The following is a 19375-nucleotide window of genomic DNA, read 5'->3' as shown; positions in this document are numbered from 1 at the left end:
AGACCTGCAGAACCTGGCCTAGCCATGAAGGGTAGCCGAGGCACACGCCAGGCGATTAAACCTGTTATTGATTTTTGTGCAGGGTTCAACACGTATGTTTGACTTAAGTAGGCAAAAAAAAAAATCCTATCTATTTCTTAACTCTTAAAAATAATATTTCTTTTGTAACAGAATATATGAAACCCCTGGTGAAAACGGGTATTTGGAACAAAGTTTCCCATCTCCAATGCTTGTGTTTCTCCTGCTGATTTACTGTACCACATTCTCCTGTTGGTTTACTATACCGGAGGGATGGCTTTTAACAACGGATAGCTAGCCAGCAATAGCAGCATCCCATGGATTCATAAAACAGGGAGCCAGCATAGTGTCTGAAGGCTCTTTGTTGTATCTACCTCTAGTTTCATTTGAGACCAGTGTTAAGTGTTTCGCATGTTCTATTGTCATGAGTAACTACCACAGACTTGCATTACAAGGTGTTTGTAACATGCTCTTTTTCACTCTACTTTATTCAGTTTCTCTTTGTACCCTTTATCTTTGCCTTGTTAAGACTGCATTGTCTGCCGTTAACGTGTCCTTCTTGTGCCAGGAGTAGCAATGAGTTTTCCTTTGGGTCACCACGAGGTAATTCCTTCGTCCTTCATCCAATCAATGGGATTGAGGGTCACCATTAGAACGATTCAAGTATTTATTTTATTTTATGTATTCCCAGGAATACAGCCAGGTGAACACTGATGCTGTTCCCTTTGGGTTAGCGAATAAGTAGCTTCAGCTTCCATGTGCTGTACTCAGCACTACGACTGCCCTTGTTACTTCTATTGTTGACCCTTTCCCTTTTAAGACAGGAAAGTATCTTCACCTACCCGCTTATCATGGTGTAACCGAATGCCAGCGTGTTTTGTTTGGAAGTGAAATCCCACTGCTTATTATTACACTGCAGAAACTTTGCTGATGCTTCTCCTGCTTCAAATAGTCTTTAATTTCAAGGAAGTCCTTTAACCAGGAGTTTCATGTTCTAATCACCCAAAATTAAATCCATGGGCTTTTAGGAAATCTCTGGAAATTAATTTGCTGGTTGCCATGGGTTACAAGCCCAGCAACATACAAAATGGTGTAATGCACTGTAGGTTAACCAGGAGAGGACAGGTATCTCTAGTAGGGATTTTACCCAGGTCAGCTGTCCGCTAAAAATAGTTCTACCCGAGTCAATGGGGTACAGTAGTTCCATTAGCTTGGGTCAACAAAACACTTCTTAACTCTCATGGGCTCTTTGCAAATGTGTGGTTAAATATGCCAGTTTGATGTGCTTTTTATATAAGTCTTTACTTGAATTCCTCAGATACTTTATGTTGCTGTTTTCACTCTTTTCCTTTTAGCAAAGAAAACAAAAACACCCCCTCTTTTCAGAAATAAAAGCAGCCAGCTGCAACAGGGAAAAGTGCAAAAAGAAAACTTATTTTGCCCACTGCTATTTCCAGGTCATCAGAAGCTGTCCAGTATTTCTGCTTTGTGGTGTTAAAATTATTATCAAGGTGAATTGGTCAGGTAATGGCTAGATGGTGGAAAAAAGAACTGTTAACTACAGGGCAATACAATCTGTCAGGTAGAGGCAGCAGAACAGACAATGAACAACAACATTATGGGATTTCCCACAACAATCTAGCAATAATGTCATTGTTTGAGGTCTTTGTAGATATCAGCCCAGAGGTGTGATTCCTGGCACAGACTTATTAGTTGTCAGGTCCAGGATGTGGTGTCTGAACCTTGAGGGTTTAGACAGCTTGGTGCAGCTCCTTGTATTGTGGCTTCTCCAAACATATGATTTTGCATTAGCTAGGTTGCATGGATATGGTACAGCTTTTGTCTCTCTCAGCCTTTATTCTTGAGCTTCTTCATCAGCCAAGCTACAGTAGTTACTTTATACAGTCTGAGGAGTTGCTACTGTAGCACTCCACATGTGATCATTTATACAGTCAATTAAACAATTGTCCAATGGACTCTTTACTACACTTGCTTTCTGAAATGTTTACTTGAACCCCCTTTCTCTTTCTTTCTTTAACTTCACAGGGGAAGTTTGTGAGCCCAACCTATGTGAGAACGGGGGCGCCTGCTTGACGGGGTTGGCTGACGAGCCTTTTTCATGTGAGTGTCCTGCTGGCTTCACAGATCCCAAGTGTTCTAGTATTGTGGAGGTTGGTAAGTGCAACCACAGACGACGGCAACACCTCTCTGCAGCATGTGTGTTTCTTACGGGGCACCGGCCTGTCACAGATTGTTCACCTTTCTGCCATCAGTCTGTAGCTAGCTGTCAGTGTCTCACTTAGTGCTATTCCATGTGCACTTGGTGTATGTTTTCTTGTTGCCTTGTCCTGTGTTGGTGTCAGTATTTTTGCAGTGTTAATGCCTAGTGTTCATGTCATTGTACCGGTAATTGTACACCTGCTGCAAGATCGGGAGCCTGCAGGCATACTTATTGGCACTTTTCAAAGAGGATTTTGGCAGCTTCCTGTATACTTGTTATGAGATGACTGTCTTTACAACAAGGATCACATAGATCATCTGCATGCGCTGTGCTGCCCAGCACTCTCCCCTATTAACTAATAAAGATCTCTTGTATAGAGAGACTTATTTATTCCTGGTCATGTTTTAATTTACATGCACTACTCTGAATTGTCAGTGGCACTTTACTGGTAACTTATGTTTGACTACATTGAATGAAGCTGGATATGTGCAATGTCTCACATTTGGCATGAAGGTCGACATTATAAAATTATAAAATTCTCAAAAGTGGTGTAGGGGGGAAAATTTATGACATAATAAAGTCGATGTATTCAGAAAACAAGGGCAGAATAAATATTGGCAACAAAAGAACAGAATGATTCAAACAGGAGTGTGGAGTGAAACAGGGCTGCAGTCTGAGCCAAACACTGTTCAACATCTATATCAACGAGTTAGCAACGGTCCCTGGACTCACTTTACACGACAAAGAAATTAAATTCCTGCTCTACGCAGATGACATGGTCCTGCTGTCCCCCACAGAGCAAGGGCTGCAGCAGAGCCTGTCACTGCTAGAGCAGTACTGTCAGAACTGGGTCTTGACAGTCAGCCTGGACAAGACCAGAGTTAAGGTTTTCCAGAAAAAGGCCAGAGCTCATGGAAGCAGGTACCACTTCACTCAAGGCAAAACCACCCTAGAACACACCACACATTATAATTATCTAGGCCTGACTATTAGTGCATCAGGGAGCTTTAACCTAGCAGTGAATGCATTAAAAGAAAAAGCCTGCAGAGCTTTTAATGCCATCAAAAGGAGGCTGTACAAAATAAACATACCTGTTAGAATCTGGATACAAATCTCTGACAGCATTATCCAGCCCATTGTACAATATGGAAGTGAAGTATGGGGTCCAGTCAGTCAACAAGATTATATAAAATGGGATAAATATCCAGTAGAAATCTTGCATGCTGAATTCTGCAAAAACATATTACAGGTACAGCAGAAAACATCAAACCATGCATGCAGGGCTGAATTAGGCAGCTACCCACTGCTTACCAACATACAAAAAAGAGCACTAAAATTCTGCATGCATCTAAAGAGAAGTGAGCCAGACTCACTCCAGTAACAAGGCCCTGCAAACCCAAGAGCTCAGCCCAGAAAAGAGTCCCCTCAGCCAGCTGGTCCTGAAGCTCACTACACTAACCCACAGTAACACTAAACAGCTTCAAGACAGCACTGCTAAAGCACTGCCAATCAGAGTCAATCAAACTGTAAAACAAATCAAAAGCTCCTATCTGCAACATTGGGACAAAGAAACAAAACCCCAAATAAACTTGATTGCTATCAGACCCTAAAAAGAAACTTTGCCCTAGCAGAGTATCTCTTCACTGTCAAAGATACAAAGCAGATGCAAATCCTGACCAAGTACATGCTCAGTGACCACAGCCTGGCCATTGAAAAAGGCTGACACAGCCCCACTGGCTGCCCAGTATGTAGCCGCCTGTCACAGCCTGAGGGACACACCATGAGCGCTCTGCACTGCTGGGGAGGGAGGGGGGTTATTTAGGGCTATTTAGTATTTAATGTTTCAATATTTAGTTCAGTGTCTTTGCCATGTTTTGTTTTAAAGCCTAGCCAATCAATACTTTGCACTGAGGACAGCAACCAGTCCTGTATCCGCAACTGCCAAATCAGCCAATCACAGCCCGTCAGCTCGACTGGAGCACAGCATCTTTGAACAACAAACCGAGACAAACAGTTTAGTAATATTGCTCCATTTAGATAAACTGTCCAGATAAACTCAGCAGTTCTGACAAGTATGTTTAATAATGTTTTTCAGGACTATTTTCCAAAAACTTCTCAGCGGAAGGGTACCTGATGAATCTTTACAAGTTGAATGTAAATCTCGGTTTTAGAGTGTTGTTTTAAAGAAAATAATGAGAAAAATTATTTTCTATCCGCGATAGATTGTTAACTGGGGTTTTACTAGGAACAGATTGCAGACTCCACCGTTTTCACAGAATGAGCATGCAGTAATTATAGAAAGTGTGCCGAAGATTAGGGTGTTCAACTGGGACCTAGAAGCTGCGTTCCCAAAGGGCATATGGAAAGTGACTTTCACATTCTAAAATAGCAGGTCACATTCCTAGCCGAGACTGCCGGAAAGAAAAATCTCTTCACAAAAAATTACTCAAGTAACCTATGTGAACCCAACATCACGCTAACCTACAAGGAACTTACAGTAATTGTGTCATACAGTGTGTATATATATATATTGCGACAGACAAATGAACAAATAAGGGGCAAATTAACTTTTCAACAAGTGTAATTGTTTACATATATATATATATATATATATATATATATATATATATATATATATATATATAATCATCCAAGCACACCTCAGCATAAAAACCCTGTTTTCCTATTTCTGGATCCTCTTTATAGTTTTATATTTATTTCCAGTCCAGCATTTTTGTTAAATTGTTTGTACCAACTGCTAAATCACAATGCAGTCAGGTTATTACTTGTCTTACTGCATTTACAATGATCAGTTTCCTTTACAGTTTAATTTACTCAAACTGATGTTTTTCATTGCTATTTTAATAATTTCTAATTATCTTATTAATAACTTGAAATTGCCTAAATAAAACACAACATTTACTTAATAATAGTTATGTCCTCCATAATTATAAATAATATTGTTTTAAAGTAAATGTGGTTATTGAAATAGAACAAATCTACAATGTTAACAAGTCCGCAGTTGGTACCTATCTAACAGCACTGGTTATATTTGTAGTATGGTACTTAGCTTGATTCATGGGTTTGCAGCGATCCTGAGTTTCTAAAAGAGTACTCGGACACTGCCGCGTTTCATTTGTTGTCTGTAGCAGAATAATTACTAGAGTGCATTTTGAGACGTGAAAGCATGTTTAGCACGCAGGTGGTACAGCAGACTAGATGCACTTCTGTGATACTGGAACTCACTTTGACAGTAGATACAAGTAACCCTCTTTCTATCCAATGAACTGTTGAAGTTTAAAAATAAATAAATGTCCCATTCACATTATCATTTATTTCTTAGCCAACGCCCTTATCCAGGGCGACTTACAATTGTTACAAGATATTACATTATTTTACATACAATTACCCATTTATACAGTTGGGTTTTTACTGGAGCAATCTAGGTAAAGTACCTTGCTCAAGGGTACAGCAGCAGTGTCCCCCACCAGGGATTGAACCCACGACCCTCCGGTCAAGAGTCCAGAGCCCTAACCACTACTCTACACTGCTGGAGTGCTTTACTATATAATGCAGATCTGTGATTAATTTTATATTCAAACGATGAGTATACGTATTCAATTGTGGCATGAACTCAAATGGTACTGCAGGAAATTAATTACGGTATGCTAAGAGGGACAAGACAGGAGTGCGATTAACGTGCATTTAAAAAAAAAAAAATTAATAATCTTCCAACAAATTAATCTCCCCAAAAATGAACGTATTAATCGCAGAAGTTAACTGCGATTAATTGACAGATCTAATATATATATATAAGATCTCTTAATGCAAAGTTTTCACATTTTGTTGGCACCTGAGCATACTCCACGACGCTTTCAAATTAGACTTTACATGTAGAATCTACACAAACTACTCCACATTGATAAAGTTAAAAAATGCATATAGAATATAAATAAGTAAGATTTACAGAGAAAACCAGATTAATCTCAGTTGCATAAGTATTCAACTGCAGCAGTGTGGAGTAGTGGTTAGGGCTCTATACTCTTGACCGGAGGGTCGTGGGTTCAATCCCCAGTGGGGGACACTGCTGTTGTACCCTTGAGCAAGGTACTTTACCTAGATTGCTCCAGTAAAAAAAAAAAAAAAAAAAAACTGTATAAATGGGTAATTGTATTTTTTAAAAAAAATAATGTGATATCTGTATAATGTGATATCTTGTAACAATTGTAAGTCACCCTGGATAAGGGCGTCTGCTAAGAAATAAATAATAATAATAATAATAATAATAATAATAATTCAACCCCTTTGCTACTGCAGCCCTAAATCAGCTCAGGTGCAAATGATTTGTTTGAAAGGTCACAAAATTAGTGAAATGGTTTCAGCCTGTGTGTACTCAAAGTGATTTAACTTGTAGATAATTTCCTTCAGGTATATAAAGACTTTCAAGCTGCAACCCACATAGCAATCCAATAAAGCAACCATGAAGACCAAGGAGCTTTTGAAACAAGTCAGGGATAAAGTGGTAGAGGCACAGAGCAGGAGAAGGGTACAAAAACATTTCAAAGTTGTTCTCCAGTTAATTGTCTGCTAAAGATAAACAAACAAATACATACAGGTGCGCAAGCAGGTACTGAGCCCAAAAGCAAACTACTGGACTAGATTTAGTATGCAAAAGTAAGTTTTAATTGTTGGCCATCTAACCAACACTTTGAATAAGCAGGACTTTAAGGCAGTACATCATGCTATATGTATCTCTTCATAAAGTGAGGTTTCGTGCCAGTAGTACTGTATGCTCCCCTGCTGTTTGCTTTCACTAAGGGCCCAGCAGGGGGAAAGCATGTGAGAGTTTAGAAGTCTGTTCAGGTAGCAGGAACTTGCAAGTACAACATGCAGAAAAATCCACAATTTCAGGCACAAAATGTGATCCCAGTATGGACACGCTTTATTTACAAATGTTAGAGAAATTGCTATGAAATATTAGTTTTGTGGAGCTGAACGTGAACACTTTTTATATCAGCTGTGACATTTTGTAACAATTGCAGAAGCTGAAAAAAAACACACACATTGCCCTTCGAGTCCAGTTCTAGGAAATCATTTGTTTTACTATTTGTGACAGTATGCTCATGTCATGTTTGTGGGTAGCTGCTGCTTAGGCAATACAGAGAGACATGGGAGGTGGAGTTGAAACACCAGCACAGGCGTGCAGGATTTATTAAACGAGGCACCCCGCTCCAGGAACTGGTTACACTATGTAACCCTCGCTGTACATTACTTCCTGGGAGCACTATCCCCTAAACTAACCTACTTATGATCCAGTATTCATATGACGACTCCTGCTGCTTCATACGGTCTTGGCTGGGCATTGCCTTCACAAGCACCGCTTGCAGTTTCAGGGTTGCATAGCTGTCGTTCCTGCAGAGTGGACCCTCTCCTCCCGAGTATACGCAGCTCCCCTCTGTAGCATGGCTTTGCAGTCACCCAGAGCGATCTCCACCGGATGTTTTTAAACTGACAGACACTCTGTCAAGACCTGCCCATCTGCTGATTGAGGACCAGCACAGCCAATCACTTGCTGCCCTTCCCCTCAACCAAGCCTATCAGGCAGCAAGTCTCAATCGATCGCCCATCTGTACACAATCAACTAATCAAACAAAACAACTCCAAAAAGACACACAATAAACCCATTTCCACATACAAATTATACCAACACTAATTCCCACCTGTGCAGGGCAATCACCCTGCCACACTATTTCATTAATTGCTTTTTAATTAGCAGGTTATCTTGAGCTAAGGAACATTTGAACTAAATGTATGGTGTTGGGTGAGTGACAATGGGACCTTTATTTTATTAAACAATCCGATTCAAAATGTCACCAGCATTGTAACCTGTTGTGGCTATGGTACATAGGACCATCTTCACAAAACATTAACCACCAATCAAGACATTTATTTGAAGCTTTTTAACCCCTTGCGGTCCATTTATTAATCACGCGTCAGGCACGTCAGGTCTAATTAATTTTGCACACGTGCAGTTAATTTTAGACGCGCTGTTTAAAAGTATTTTTTTCCACAGTCAAAAGGGTTTAAATGGCCCTGCATATCAACAAAGCACTCACTAGGCATCTCCAGCCCCGCCCCACCCTTTCGTTCGCTATCGCTTTCACCTATGTGAGAAATAAATAATAATAAAAATAATAGTCGTACATACCGATCAATCATCTCCTGATCGTTTTATCACCAAACTCCTCAATAATGCGATCCAAGTCATTATTTTATTACTATAACATCTCAAAAAAGATCTGCAAATGTCCGTGTTCTCTGTGCGCTGATGCACTGATCAGCCAGCTTGTTTACTTACGACCGCCCCGTTATCTGACACCAGGCCATGTATGACTATTCATGAGATACGCCTTTTTTTTTCTTTTTTTTCTTTTGGACTTGTCTCGGCTCCTGTCGCTCCCACTCGGCAATTGAATGGTTTTCTTGGCTTTTTCCGGAGAAAAAACGACTAGAAACCCGTTTTTTGCGTTGCTATAATGATGTCGGACCCAGTCCGACAAAGGACCTGTGAGGAATAATTGCAATGTCGGACCCAGTCCGACAATGGACCGCAAAGGGTCAAAATCAATGTTTTCTTTTAGGGGAGAAAAAGTGATATTAACTTGGCATGGTGGTAAATGCTTTGTTAATAAGAGCCGTAGGCTTCACCTGAGTCAAAATGAAAATAACATTTGGAAAACAAATCTATAGCAAAAGGAGACCTTGCGAGAACACTGTTGTGCTGCTCAGGTGTTGCACATTTACAGCAAATGTCCTTTACCCCTTTCACGATGGGAGAGAAGCCAATCAAGTCAGTCCCACGCAAATCCCTGTTGTATTATGAACTGTAGAGGCCCGACATTTTGATCCACTTCACACCCTTCTTGTCTCTTAACAAACCTTACCTATGGGCTGCATGTCAGCATGATGGCAGCTTTGGAATCTCACAATGACCTGTCTGTTTAACGTAGGCTTCATGGCGATCACGAGCCCACAGTCTGCACAATCCTACCCTAGCATGAAAGAACATTACTTTGAAGTGCCAGTCAATCATTGTGTAAACCACAGCAGATTAATAGTGTTCTGATGAGAGGGATCATGTCCTCTCAAAGAGGGCAGTGTTGATGTTTTACATGACTCGGATCTGACATTTATTGACATGGATCATTATTTGCTGCTAAAAAAAATTATACTGTGGTGCTAGCCTGGATCTTCTTCAAAAAAAGCAGTATAGTAGCCATGAGGAATCAAAGACAATAAGAGTACCCTCCAAAATGAAGTGTAATCATGGCCCAGGTACAAATAATATGAATCAGAAACGCATCAGAGTGAAATTCTTTTTGTGACATCAAAAACTTTTCATTTCCATTGTCAGTCTTCCAAGCATGTAATCTAATCATTAAAAAAAAAATCCTCTTAAATGTCTAATAATTCTAACAATTAACTGATGTCTTGCATTGGGTTTCATTGAGATGTGTTGTGGCACACAGCAGGAGAAACGTGCACTGATTGGCTGAAAGGTCCTCAGCAGTCTATAATTGACAACAGTGAAAGGAAAACCCATCTGTTATATTTATAGTTGCCCAAACCCATCAACTAAATACAGAACATCTTCACTTTAGTAAGGTAATGGACTTTGCCATTGCATTTGTAGAAATTGCTTGCTGTCAAACACATTCCAATTCTGATTATTCTTTAATGCCTCAGGAAGAAAAAAAAATCATACTTTGTATTAGACACAGATAATGTATAGAGCACTGAATATTTATTTTGGCATGGTAAATCCTGGATGTAATATATAATTACAGTATCTAAGTCAGAATACTATCACAAAGCCACTTGTAAAATCCTGGCAGAAAAACAAACCTCAAAGTGGGTGGGAGGGAGTGGGGGTCATGGAAAGATTTCATGCCATGTAATAAAAATGTAAGGCCAGCTTTTGTCAATAATGCATACAAACAGAGCAGGGGGGCTGGTAAGTCCAATAACTTGCCCTGGAAAATCAGTTTAACTATCAAAAGAAGCAAGCATTATTGTTTGTAATTATTATCTTCTATGAGGTGTTCTGTTAAAGGTTAATTTGACCATTTGACATAAGTTGGTGAAGTATGTTAAAATTCATTTTCAGAATGTAACCAGAAACTGAAATAGCAGTGGTATGTCTGGCTACGACTTAAAGCAATGTTATGCTGTCTGTCTCTCTCTCTCTCTCTCTCTCTCTCTCTCTCTTTCTCTCTCTCTCTCTTTTCATTTAGTGGCTGTGAAAATATTGAAATAATTAAACACAAACAAGGCAGCAGTGAGCAAAGCCCAGAGCGCATGGGAAACTGACCCCGAATCTGAAATGTTGCAACGTTGGGAAACACATTTGCAAGCATGTACTTTATCCAAAGACGACACGCTAGATTAGTTACAAAAATATTTTCCATCACACTCATCATCCATTCATTATCATTTCTACCACCCAGCATGGTTGGTTACCTAAAACACATACGAGGCAGCAGGGTGATGCCGTTTGATGCTGGAAATATATCTCAAGTCACGCTGTTTTGAAAAAAAACATGAGCATTCCCAAATTTAAGAAACGCTAAGACTTTTATCTTTCAAGGAAAACATTTTCCGTCAGTATAGTTTTTTTTTCTGTCACAGCTAATAACTGGTTTGCTCAAAGAACACTGGAGTGATTAGCATAACGCCATATGCCATATGAAAGCATTGGGAAACATTTGAATACGTTATTTATTTCATGCAAAATCAATCCTTTGATGAATGGAATACATCATTAAAAAAGTGTTTATATTGCTAATTTTTGTATTTTGTAGTTATGTTTTGGTTTACCTAGCACTTTCATCCATTTCAAAGCACCACACAGCTTAAAAACACAAGCATAAAATACAACAAATATACATATACATACACACTCCAGAACATTACATTCATTTAAAAAGCAGTTCTTGAGTTAGGCTAAGTACCGTACTACGACTGCTAATACATTTCACAACGGGCCACCTATAATTACGTAAGAACATTTAATAACAAGTCTAATTCCTAGTAGTTGGTTGATCTAAAAACCAATCCCAGTGATTCAGCATCGTCCTAAGTCTGTCTCCAATCCATTTAACTGAAAACAGGCATGTTTTAAACTTTGGACTGTAGAAAACAAACATGTTGGCACAACGGAGGGCTGTGAATTGGTTATATGGTCAATGAAGTATCTCAGGGTCATGAAATAACGTACATTTAAATGGCAATTACATAAACACATCATACATTTATGCAATCTTTAACCTTTGTGTAGCATCTGGATATCGGAACGAGATGAGATCGAGTTTGACACCATTACTCTGTTTGCTGGCCTCCGGATTGTAAGCTACGTTGGCTCCAATTAGTTCACAATGCTGCAGCTCGAATGCTTACACACACCAGCCATTCACAACATATCACTCTTACATCACTGCACTGGCGTTCTGTTAAAGGTAGGATTGATTTTAAAATTCTGCTCACTACTTATAAGGCACCACACGGCCATGGTCCTCCATATTTGCAGGAATTATTGATGCGCTGTGCTCCTAGTCGCAGTGTGCGCTCAGTAAATGCTGAACAGTTTGGGGTTCCCAGAAGTCACTGAAAATCAAGAGGGGCAAGGGCCTTTAGGTGCTATGCCCTGTGCCTCTGGAACTCTGTCCAAATTTCCATCAGGAATGCTAGCACAACTGAATCTTTTAAATCAGTTTGAAAAACATGTTTGTTTCATCAGCTTATTTTTTAGCTGGATTGATTGGCCAATGGCTTTTTATTATTTTTAGTTTTTACTGTAAAGCTCCTGGGATGTTCTACATGAAGAGCACTTTATAAAAGCAAATTGTATTGTATTGTATGAGAAACACACAGTGTAAATAATATTCATTACTGGCTGAATAATTACAATATGAAACAATAGGAACACACAAAAAAATGTTGTCCTACTTTTTCAACCCACTGCACCTTTTTTGCTACAGGAAAAACAGCTGTTAAGGCTACAGAACAATCCAGACACAACTGAGATATGTGTAGGAGCTCTTAAACAAGCCTCATGAGTTGTTTATTTTAAGCTTTTTAAAATCAATGTTTTCTTTTAGGAAGAAAAAGTGATGTTAACTTGGTATGGTAGTAAATGCTTTGTGAATAAAAGCCGTAGGCTCCATCTGAGTCAAAGTGAAAATAAAATCTGGAAAACAAAACCATATATAGCAAAAGGAGACCTTGCAAGAACATTACTGTGCTGCTAAGGTGTTACACATTTACAGTAAAGATCGTAAAAAAGTACATGAAAATCACACCTTTTATGCCTTCACTGGAAGTCTAATGACATGGTGCTGAGGCCATAACTACCTGGATAATGTGACAGGTATGTCCCCAAAGTCTGTGGGTAGCTGAAGACAATTTAGTATAGTGAAAGCATGGAGTATGGAGCAGCATATTAAAAACCATGGCAAACCATAGCAAGCTATGTATAAACTATAGTATAACCACGGATTAAGCATGAAAAAACTGAAAAATGACTGCGCAGATTTGCCACGGTAAAGCTTTATTAAGGAATAGTACAGTAGCCCTTTTTTAACCAACTGTAGATGAAGCGCATAGACTACTTCCTAAATATTACTAACATTTGATGGTTATTACTGCAATATAGTTTGGAAGAGTATTTGCATAATAAGGAAACCCCTGATTGCTAAAATCAAAGAAGCACTTTTGCAGACCTGCTGTTTTTGTGCACATGTGCAGTGCTTTAGTCAATCAGGGCCATAGCAATTGGATGTTAAAATAGTTCTGAACAAATGTCTAATAAACCTGTCTTTCTTATTCAACAGCGGCAGATGGGGAGGAACCTACTACAGCAGGTGGGATATTACTACCCCTGGTAACTGCAGTGCTCCCCTCATTTTGCACATGCATGTCATTTGAGTTTTTACAGCCCTGCATGTATCGCCCTGTATGTACTGTAATTGATTGTGGCATATTAACTCTTCATTTTCTGCACACATGTCTGCTTCTGTGTGTCCTCCACTAACTCTCTGATTATGTAATATATTACAAAAGTACTAACTCATGAAATATCACCCTTTTGTTGTTTTGAAGACAGAACTTATAAAGTACCAATCTTATGTTGCTGTCTGTTTTTATGTCATGTTCTGTTGTACGAGAGTCAGCTGCAATAAGTGAACATTGTTGTTGTATGCCAAACATGGCTGTGGAGAGCTATACTTTTATCTGATCCTGTTTCAGCTCGATCATTGAATAATGTGTTTAGTACAATCTGATTCCGGACTGAAAAGGAGTGGTCAGCACTATGTGTTTGATGGATCTGCTGACTAGCTAGCTGGCTTCAAGCATTATCACAGCCTTGCTCCGCAGCAGTAGATAAAGCTGTAATAAAGTGCTTCTGTAGTTCTTATTTGGAAAATGCCAGGCAGTTTCTTTTTAAATCTTAAATTGAAAACTCAAGCACCAAGTAAGCAAGAACTGCAGGTATGGTACCCCTTATAAAAGAGAACCACAGTAAAAGCATAGCAAAGCAGTATAACGCATGAAGTGAAATCATGGTAAAGTATTAGGACAGTAGGCACTGTAAAGCCCAGGGACTTACAGTAGATAAAGGGGTAGGGGTTCTGGTTTCTGTCTATCCAATATTGAGTTATTATCATATTTCTCTATATCTGTCTTTACTGTGAGACTTTCTCATTTCGTTCAAATCGTGTGAGTTTGCCTTTCAACGACAGATCCCACCGACTCAGCCTCTGTATATGTATATTAGGCTGGGCCAGCAGAGTTGAAAGGTCACAATTCCAAATGGTTTGAATGGAATGAGGAAGTTTAATGCCAGTTTCCTACACAAGCTTACATCAAGGTCAATGCCAGATAAAGAGAGATATAGAGAAAGCAATGTTAATACCTTACTATTGGAGCAACAGAACCAAGAACCACTACTATCTTTAAAGAGGAAGTAGCTCTTCTTGACATTTGAAGCTGTTTTTTCTTTCAAGATTACATGCTCTACATGATTACTGTGTGAGACGTAGTGTATATCACATTAAACAAAGCTACCAGCAGTGGCATTGGACTGGGAGGCAAGGTCATACATTGAATTCTTGGAATTTGGAGCTAGTCATACAATGTGTTTAGAATCATTTTGCCATTTAAAATTCTGTTTCATAATGAAGTTAAATTATTGTCATAGCTCCTTGGTCCTTTTTGTTGAGGTTTGTCACTATACAGTACAGGGCTACACGCTAGTATGCACATTTGATAAATCTTGAATCCAGTACTATTCATAAGGCTCAGAGGTGTTTGATTCTGAAATAACCGCACAGGAGGAGCTGTAGGCTGCTTAACCGTGCAATGCCTGCCTGATTTCCTGGTCCCTAAAATTAGGGTGTGGCGGAGTGTCCCGCCCCTATATATTTATTTATTATTATTTGTAATTTTGTTTGCGGCGCAGATAAAAGCGCTGCGTATTTAGTGTTGATTTTATAATTTAAAAACCTTGTGAGGATGCGTGACTGATCAGCTACTGATTATTTAACGAGCTGACAGTCACGCATCCTTACTAAATTCGTGCAGACTGTGGCCAAGGGGTAATAAGATAATTAACAGCTAGTTAACCCCTCGGCCAGACTATAAGAACCTGCAGCTGTCCGTGCTGCGGGGGTTGAGTGTACAGCGGAGAGTACGGGAGAACACGGGAGAGCGAGCGAAAAACAATTGCTATATTTAAAAATATACTTGTTTCTGTTTGTTTGGCCATCACGCCTTTTTGTTTTGTGTTTTGTTGTTTTGTTCAAATCTTTTGTTTTGTTTATTTAGTTAATAAAAATCCAGCTGAATGCCATTGCGTTCAGTTTCACCCGCCCGCCCACGTCACCACTGCAAGCCATCCTGCCACATAGGGTCACATAACCAATGTGACTCATACTATAGGAGACACAGTGATTTCACAAGAACAGATGCTGGCAACAGGCAACTGCTGTGTCTCCCATGGTGACGGCACTTTATGTATATATTTATCTCTATACAATCACCCATTCAACAACAGGATATAATTCATTGATTTTGCTACAGTTTCTTGTGGTAATATATTCACAATCATATAAGTAGGGCTTCTGTTTGGTTTTTATTAATTTCACTTTTTGGTGCTTATTTTTAGCTATTTTCGAGTTGTATGTAAATCTTTTTTTCGGTGCTTTCGCTTTTTATATACTATGAAATTATTGTTTTCGTTTAAGGTGTTTTCACACCGAGCACGTTGCGTCGAAGCATCAGCCTGCACCATATTTTGACGCCGTCAAGTTGTTTTCAGACCAACGCGTCAATCAATCTGAAGCCCTGTCGATAAACTCAACATTTCTCTTAAAGTATAGAATTATATTGTTGTGTATTTCAGCACTAAGAACTGTAATATAAATACTATCTCATGAAAACTAAATAATAAAGTTCTGTGTCTTTTGCAGAAAAAAAATGTAATACAAATGGGAATACGTTATGAATATTTAGTGTACATACATTTGGTTAGCCTGCCGTTTCGAGTGTGTAGAGCAGTCTTTCTTTCCTCTATGTCTTCACTGTTGAAAGTTAAGCGCCTTCCCATTTGACACACAAACATACACACACAACAATTACTTGTTTTATATTATAACACTTGCTTTCTACCTGCTGAACACAGGTCGTATGTTACTGTAAACTCCCGGTTGGGCTCTTCATGGACATACAGCCTTGCTTGCACCCACTTACATTGTATTTCTTGAAATTGTTTTTTACACGGTGCAGTGTACCCAAGTAGTCTGCTGAAAATACATAATCGCCTTCTCCAAAACTAAACCATCACTAAACAAAACACATCTTTTTATTTCCTGCAAATTGTAGATAAATGAGAGGATTATCTGTTTTCTAGTTGTTTTTTTCTGAGCTTTAACCAATATATATAAAGGTCGTTTTTTATTTTTTTTTAATGGGAAAGGGGTGAAGTCAACTTGAATTGAGTAACCAAAAATCAAAACGAAAAATCAGACGCGTACAGTATTGCTTTCATGAAATATACAGTATGGGATCGAAGATTTAGGGCATGTAGTGAAGCTTGATTGGTTTAATATCCTAATTCTTTGATATAACAGGGATTTTAAACTTTTTTGGGGGGAAATGTCTCGACTCCAAAACTCTTTCAGAAGTGCTGATTTTTAGTTCAGGTGCTTAGTTCAGACTTCAACAATGATCAATAAGGACAGTCATATTGAAAGCCACAGGGGTGCATTAATACGCCAGCTGGATGTGGTGACTGAAACAAGAACATGAAGTGAATCTAAATGAGACAAAGAATACCTTAGTTAGCAGAACTCTGAGATGTCATGCCCATGTCAGGTTGATCTTTAAAGCAACACAATCACATTTCCAATGTCCTTAGCATCTCTTATTTATATAGACCTGTTCAGTTTCCTTGCACAGTCTATCAGGATCTGACAGAATGGAGAAATGCACAGGGAGAGAAATAGCAATAACAGCTTGCAGTATAAAAACATGTGATCAGGTGTCCAGCTGATCTATACAAGAGAACCCAAAACATGATCATGGGAGTTTCAAAGTGACCTGTTGCTGTATTTTCACTGCATATGATTAATCAAGTCCAGAGCCCCTCTGAAGCCTTCATAAGACAGAACAGCAGTGTGTGATTCTCAAAACTGTGTTGTTCCACTTGGACTAGTTTGGATCATTATTAATAAAACTTTCTTCAGAACATAAACATTGTTCTAACCATCCTAATAGGTTTGATCTGTACAATATGATAGGAAACATAAACAATACTAGATTATTAAGAGCTGCTTAATAATGGCACATGGTACAATAAAAAAATACAATAAAAGAAACACCTGAACTAAGGAGCACACGCTTTCTTTGTAAATGGGGTGTGGCTAACATGATAGATTCATGTGTTATATGGTATCCATAACACGCCTGTAATATTTAAAAGCTTCATCTCCAAGTCACCATGAGCAAGACAATAGATTGACTTTATTTTGATAGACCTTGAGGAACTTAGTTTGGCAGTGTAGATTACTGATGTTTCACACTGTGTGAGCCATACTTGGACAGAAAAGACTTAGATGATGATGTCTAACCAAAGAGACAATCATGTGTACACAGTAGATCAGTAGCCTCCTGGCTGCCCTACATCCAGTTGACAGTGCTATGGCAGGTGTTTCTCATTTTATTTTCTCCAACCCCCACCAACAATATACCATGCAGGGTCTAATAAAACCCATGCATGCTTTCTTAAAATTATCAAATATAAAAAAAAAAGTCAGCGTGATGTATCAATGTAGCTAAACTAACTGTATGATTTATGTAGTTCTTTTGTTATCCCTGTAATGCCCAATCAATTTTTTTTAATAAGGGAAGCTACTTAATTTATGCAAGTAGAGTCTGTGACTTGTACAAAACACTTAATTTTTTTCTGTCCTGCCTCACAATGCACCATATGAAAAACTTTGAATTGGGAGGTTGGATTTTGAAAATAATAATATAGAGGAATGGCTAAACGTCATATCATATTTGCTGCAGAAATGGGCATTATAGGATTAAATGTGGTGTGGCAGGGTAGAGCCCTGTCTGTAAGTAAAGTGTGGGGGTTATGTGTTTTGATGGTGGTTGGCAGGGATTGTGCTAATTCATATCCCTGCCAAATACATGTGAGAATGTGGTTGTTCCCAAATGAGATAATTGGTGCTAATTGGGAACAGCCACAGAGCTCTATGAGAGAGAGGACTGCTAGGGAGCTGATAACAAGAACAAATACTGTGTGTGTTCAGCTATGGAGTGCTGTGTGTATAGCAAATAAGGTATTGTTTGTATAGCAAAGAAGGTATTGTGTGTATAGCAAATAAGGTATTGTGTGTATAGCAAAGAAGGTATTGTGTGTGTGCGTGTATAGCAAAGAAGGTATTGTGTGTGTGTATAGCAAAGAAGGTATTGTGTGTGTGTATAGCAAAGAAGGTATTGTGTGTGTGTGTATAGCAAAGAAGGTATTGTGTGTGTGTATAGCAAAGAAGGTTTGTACCGGAAGTAAATGTGTGTGACTGGTAAACAGTTTAGCTGTCCGGTGTAGTTACAAGAGTGGTTTTGTTGGGAAAACGGCTTAGCCATCCCAACCCTTTAGTTAGCCATCCCAACCCTTTAGTTAGCCATCTCAACCCTTTAGTTAGCCATCCCAACCCTTTAGTTAAGGAAAGCTGTGTTTAGTCTAGGTCTCCAAGTGGAGATTGGCTTTTGTTTTGTTTTGTTTTGTTTTATTATATTTTTGGCATAGGCAAAACTAGATTGGCCCAGCAGTTAAAGTTTGGACAAAACTAGACTTGCCCAAATTAATGACATGGGCGAACCAGATTCGGCCAACATCAATTTTGAAGTGTTGGACGAAACTAGACTCGACCGGGCTAGCCCCAAAATTCAGTGAAAACTGTTGAAAAAACAGGTTTCACCAAAACTAGACTCGCCAGACCACCTGGTTTTGTCCTTAACATACATGTTTTACTGCAGGCCCATGCATTGTCATAGATTTCTAGAAAAGAAAAAAACCCTTATTTTTTGTATGGTATGAGATTTTTGTAGAGGAATGATTTGAAGATGATTATGTTTCATTTTAAGTGAGATTATTTAATGTTAAACCAAAACCACTGTTTTGTTCTAGTTGAAGGTTTCTGGTGAATTAATACAAAACTCAGCTGACACAGTTTGAAATGTATATCCTTCAGACCTCCAAGTCTGCCACACTCTCATTACTCCCCAAAATACTCTGGGCTAGATCATTATTAACTAAATGGTTCCAGAATATCATACAGAGTGGGCACGTTTCTCGGCTTTGCTCCTCACAGTGGTTGCATATCTACAAGGGACACGAAGCAGCTTTGAATCCAAGCTTCAATGCTTCAAATGCCAGAAACAGTCTAAATATTTTAATATCCAACCACAGCTCTCCCCTGCCCTTTTTATCACATTTAAAGACCTGCCACAAAATGACTTCCTTGTGCGATGCCCCCACATTATGCAGTTGCATGAATGTCTGTTATTGAT

General features: G+C 38.9%; 1 protein-coding gene across 3 annotated transcripts in view; it reads left to right on the top strand.

Annotated features, from left to right (window-relative positions):
* LOC117973476 (EGF-like repeat and discoidin I-like domain-containing protein 3) overlaps positions 1–19375 on the top strand; it is a 172113-nt gene that overhangs the window by 32074 nt on the left and 120664 nt on the right. The window contains exons 2-3 of one of the 3 annotated variants that reach the window (XM_059033703.1): positions 2065–2193; positions 13129–13158. In XM_059033703.1, coding sequence (XP_058889686.1) covers positions 2065–2193; positions 13129–13158 — 159 coding nt within the window. The remainder of the gene's footprint in view (positions 1–2064; positions 2194–13128; positions 13159–19375) is intronic. The other 2 variants (XM_059033796.1, XM_059033745.1) reach the window with 2 other exon arrangements.

This window comes from Acipenser ruthenus, chromosome 1 (genome assembly GCF_902713425.1).
Source record: "Acipenser ruthenus chromosome 1, fAciRut3.2 maternal haplotype, whole genome shotgun sequence".
Taxonomy (NCBI): Eukaryota; Metazoa; Chordata; class Actinopteri; order Acipenseriformes; family Acipenseridae; genus Acipenser; species Acipenser ruthenus.
This window is presented reverse-complemented; position numbering and strand designations above follow the sequence as displayed.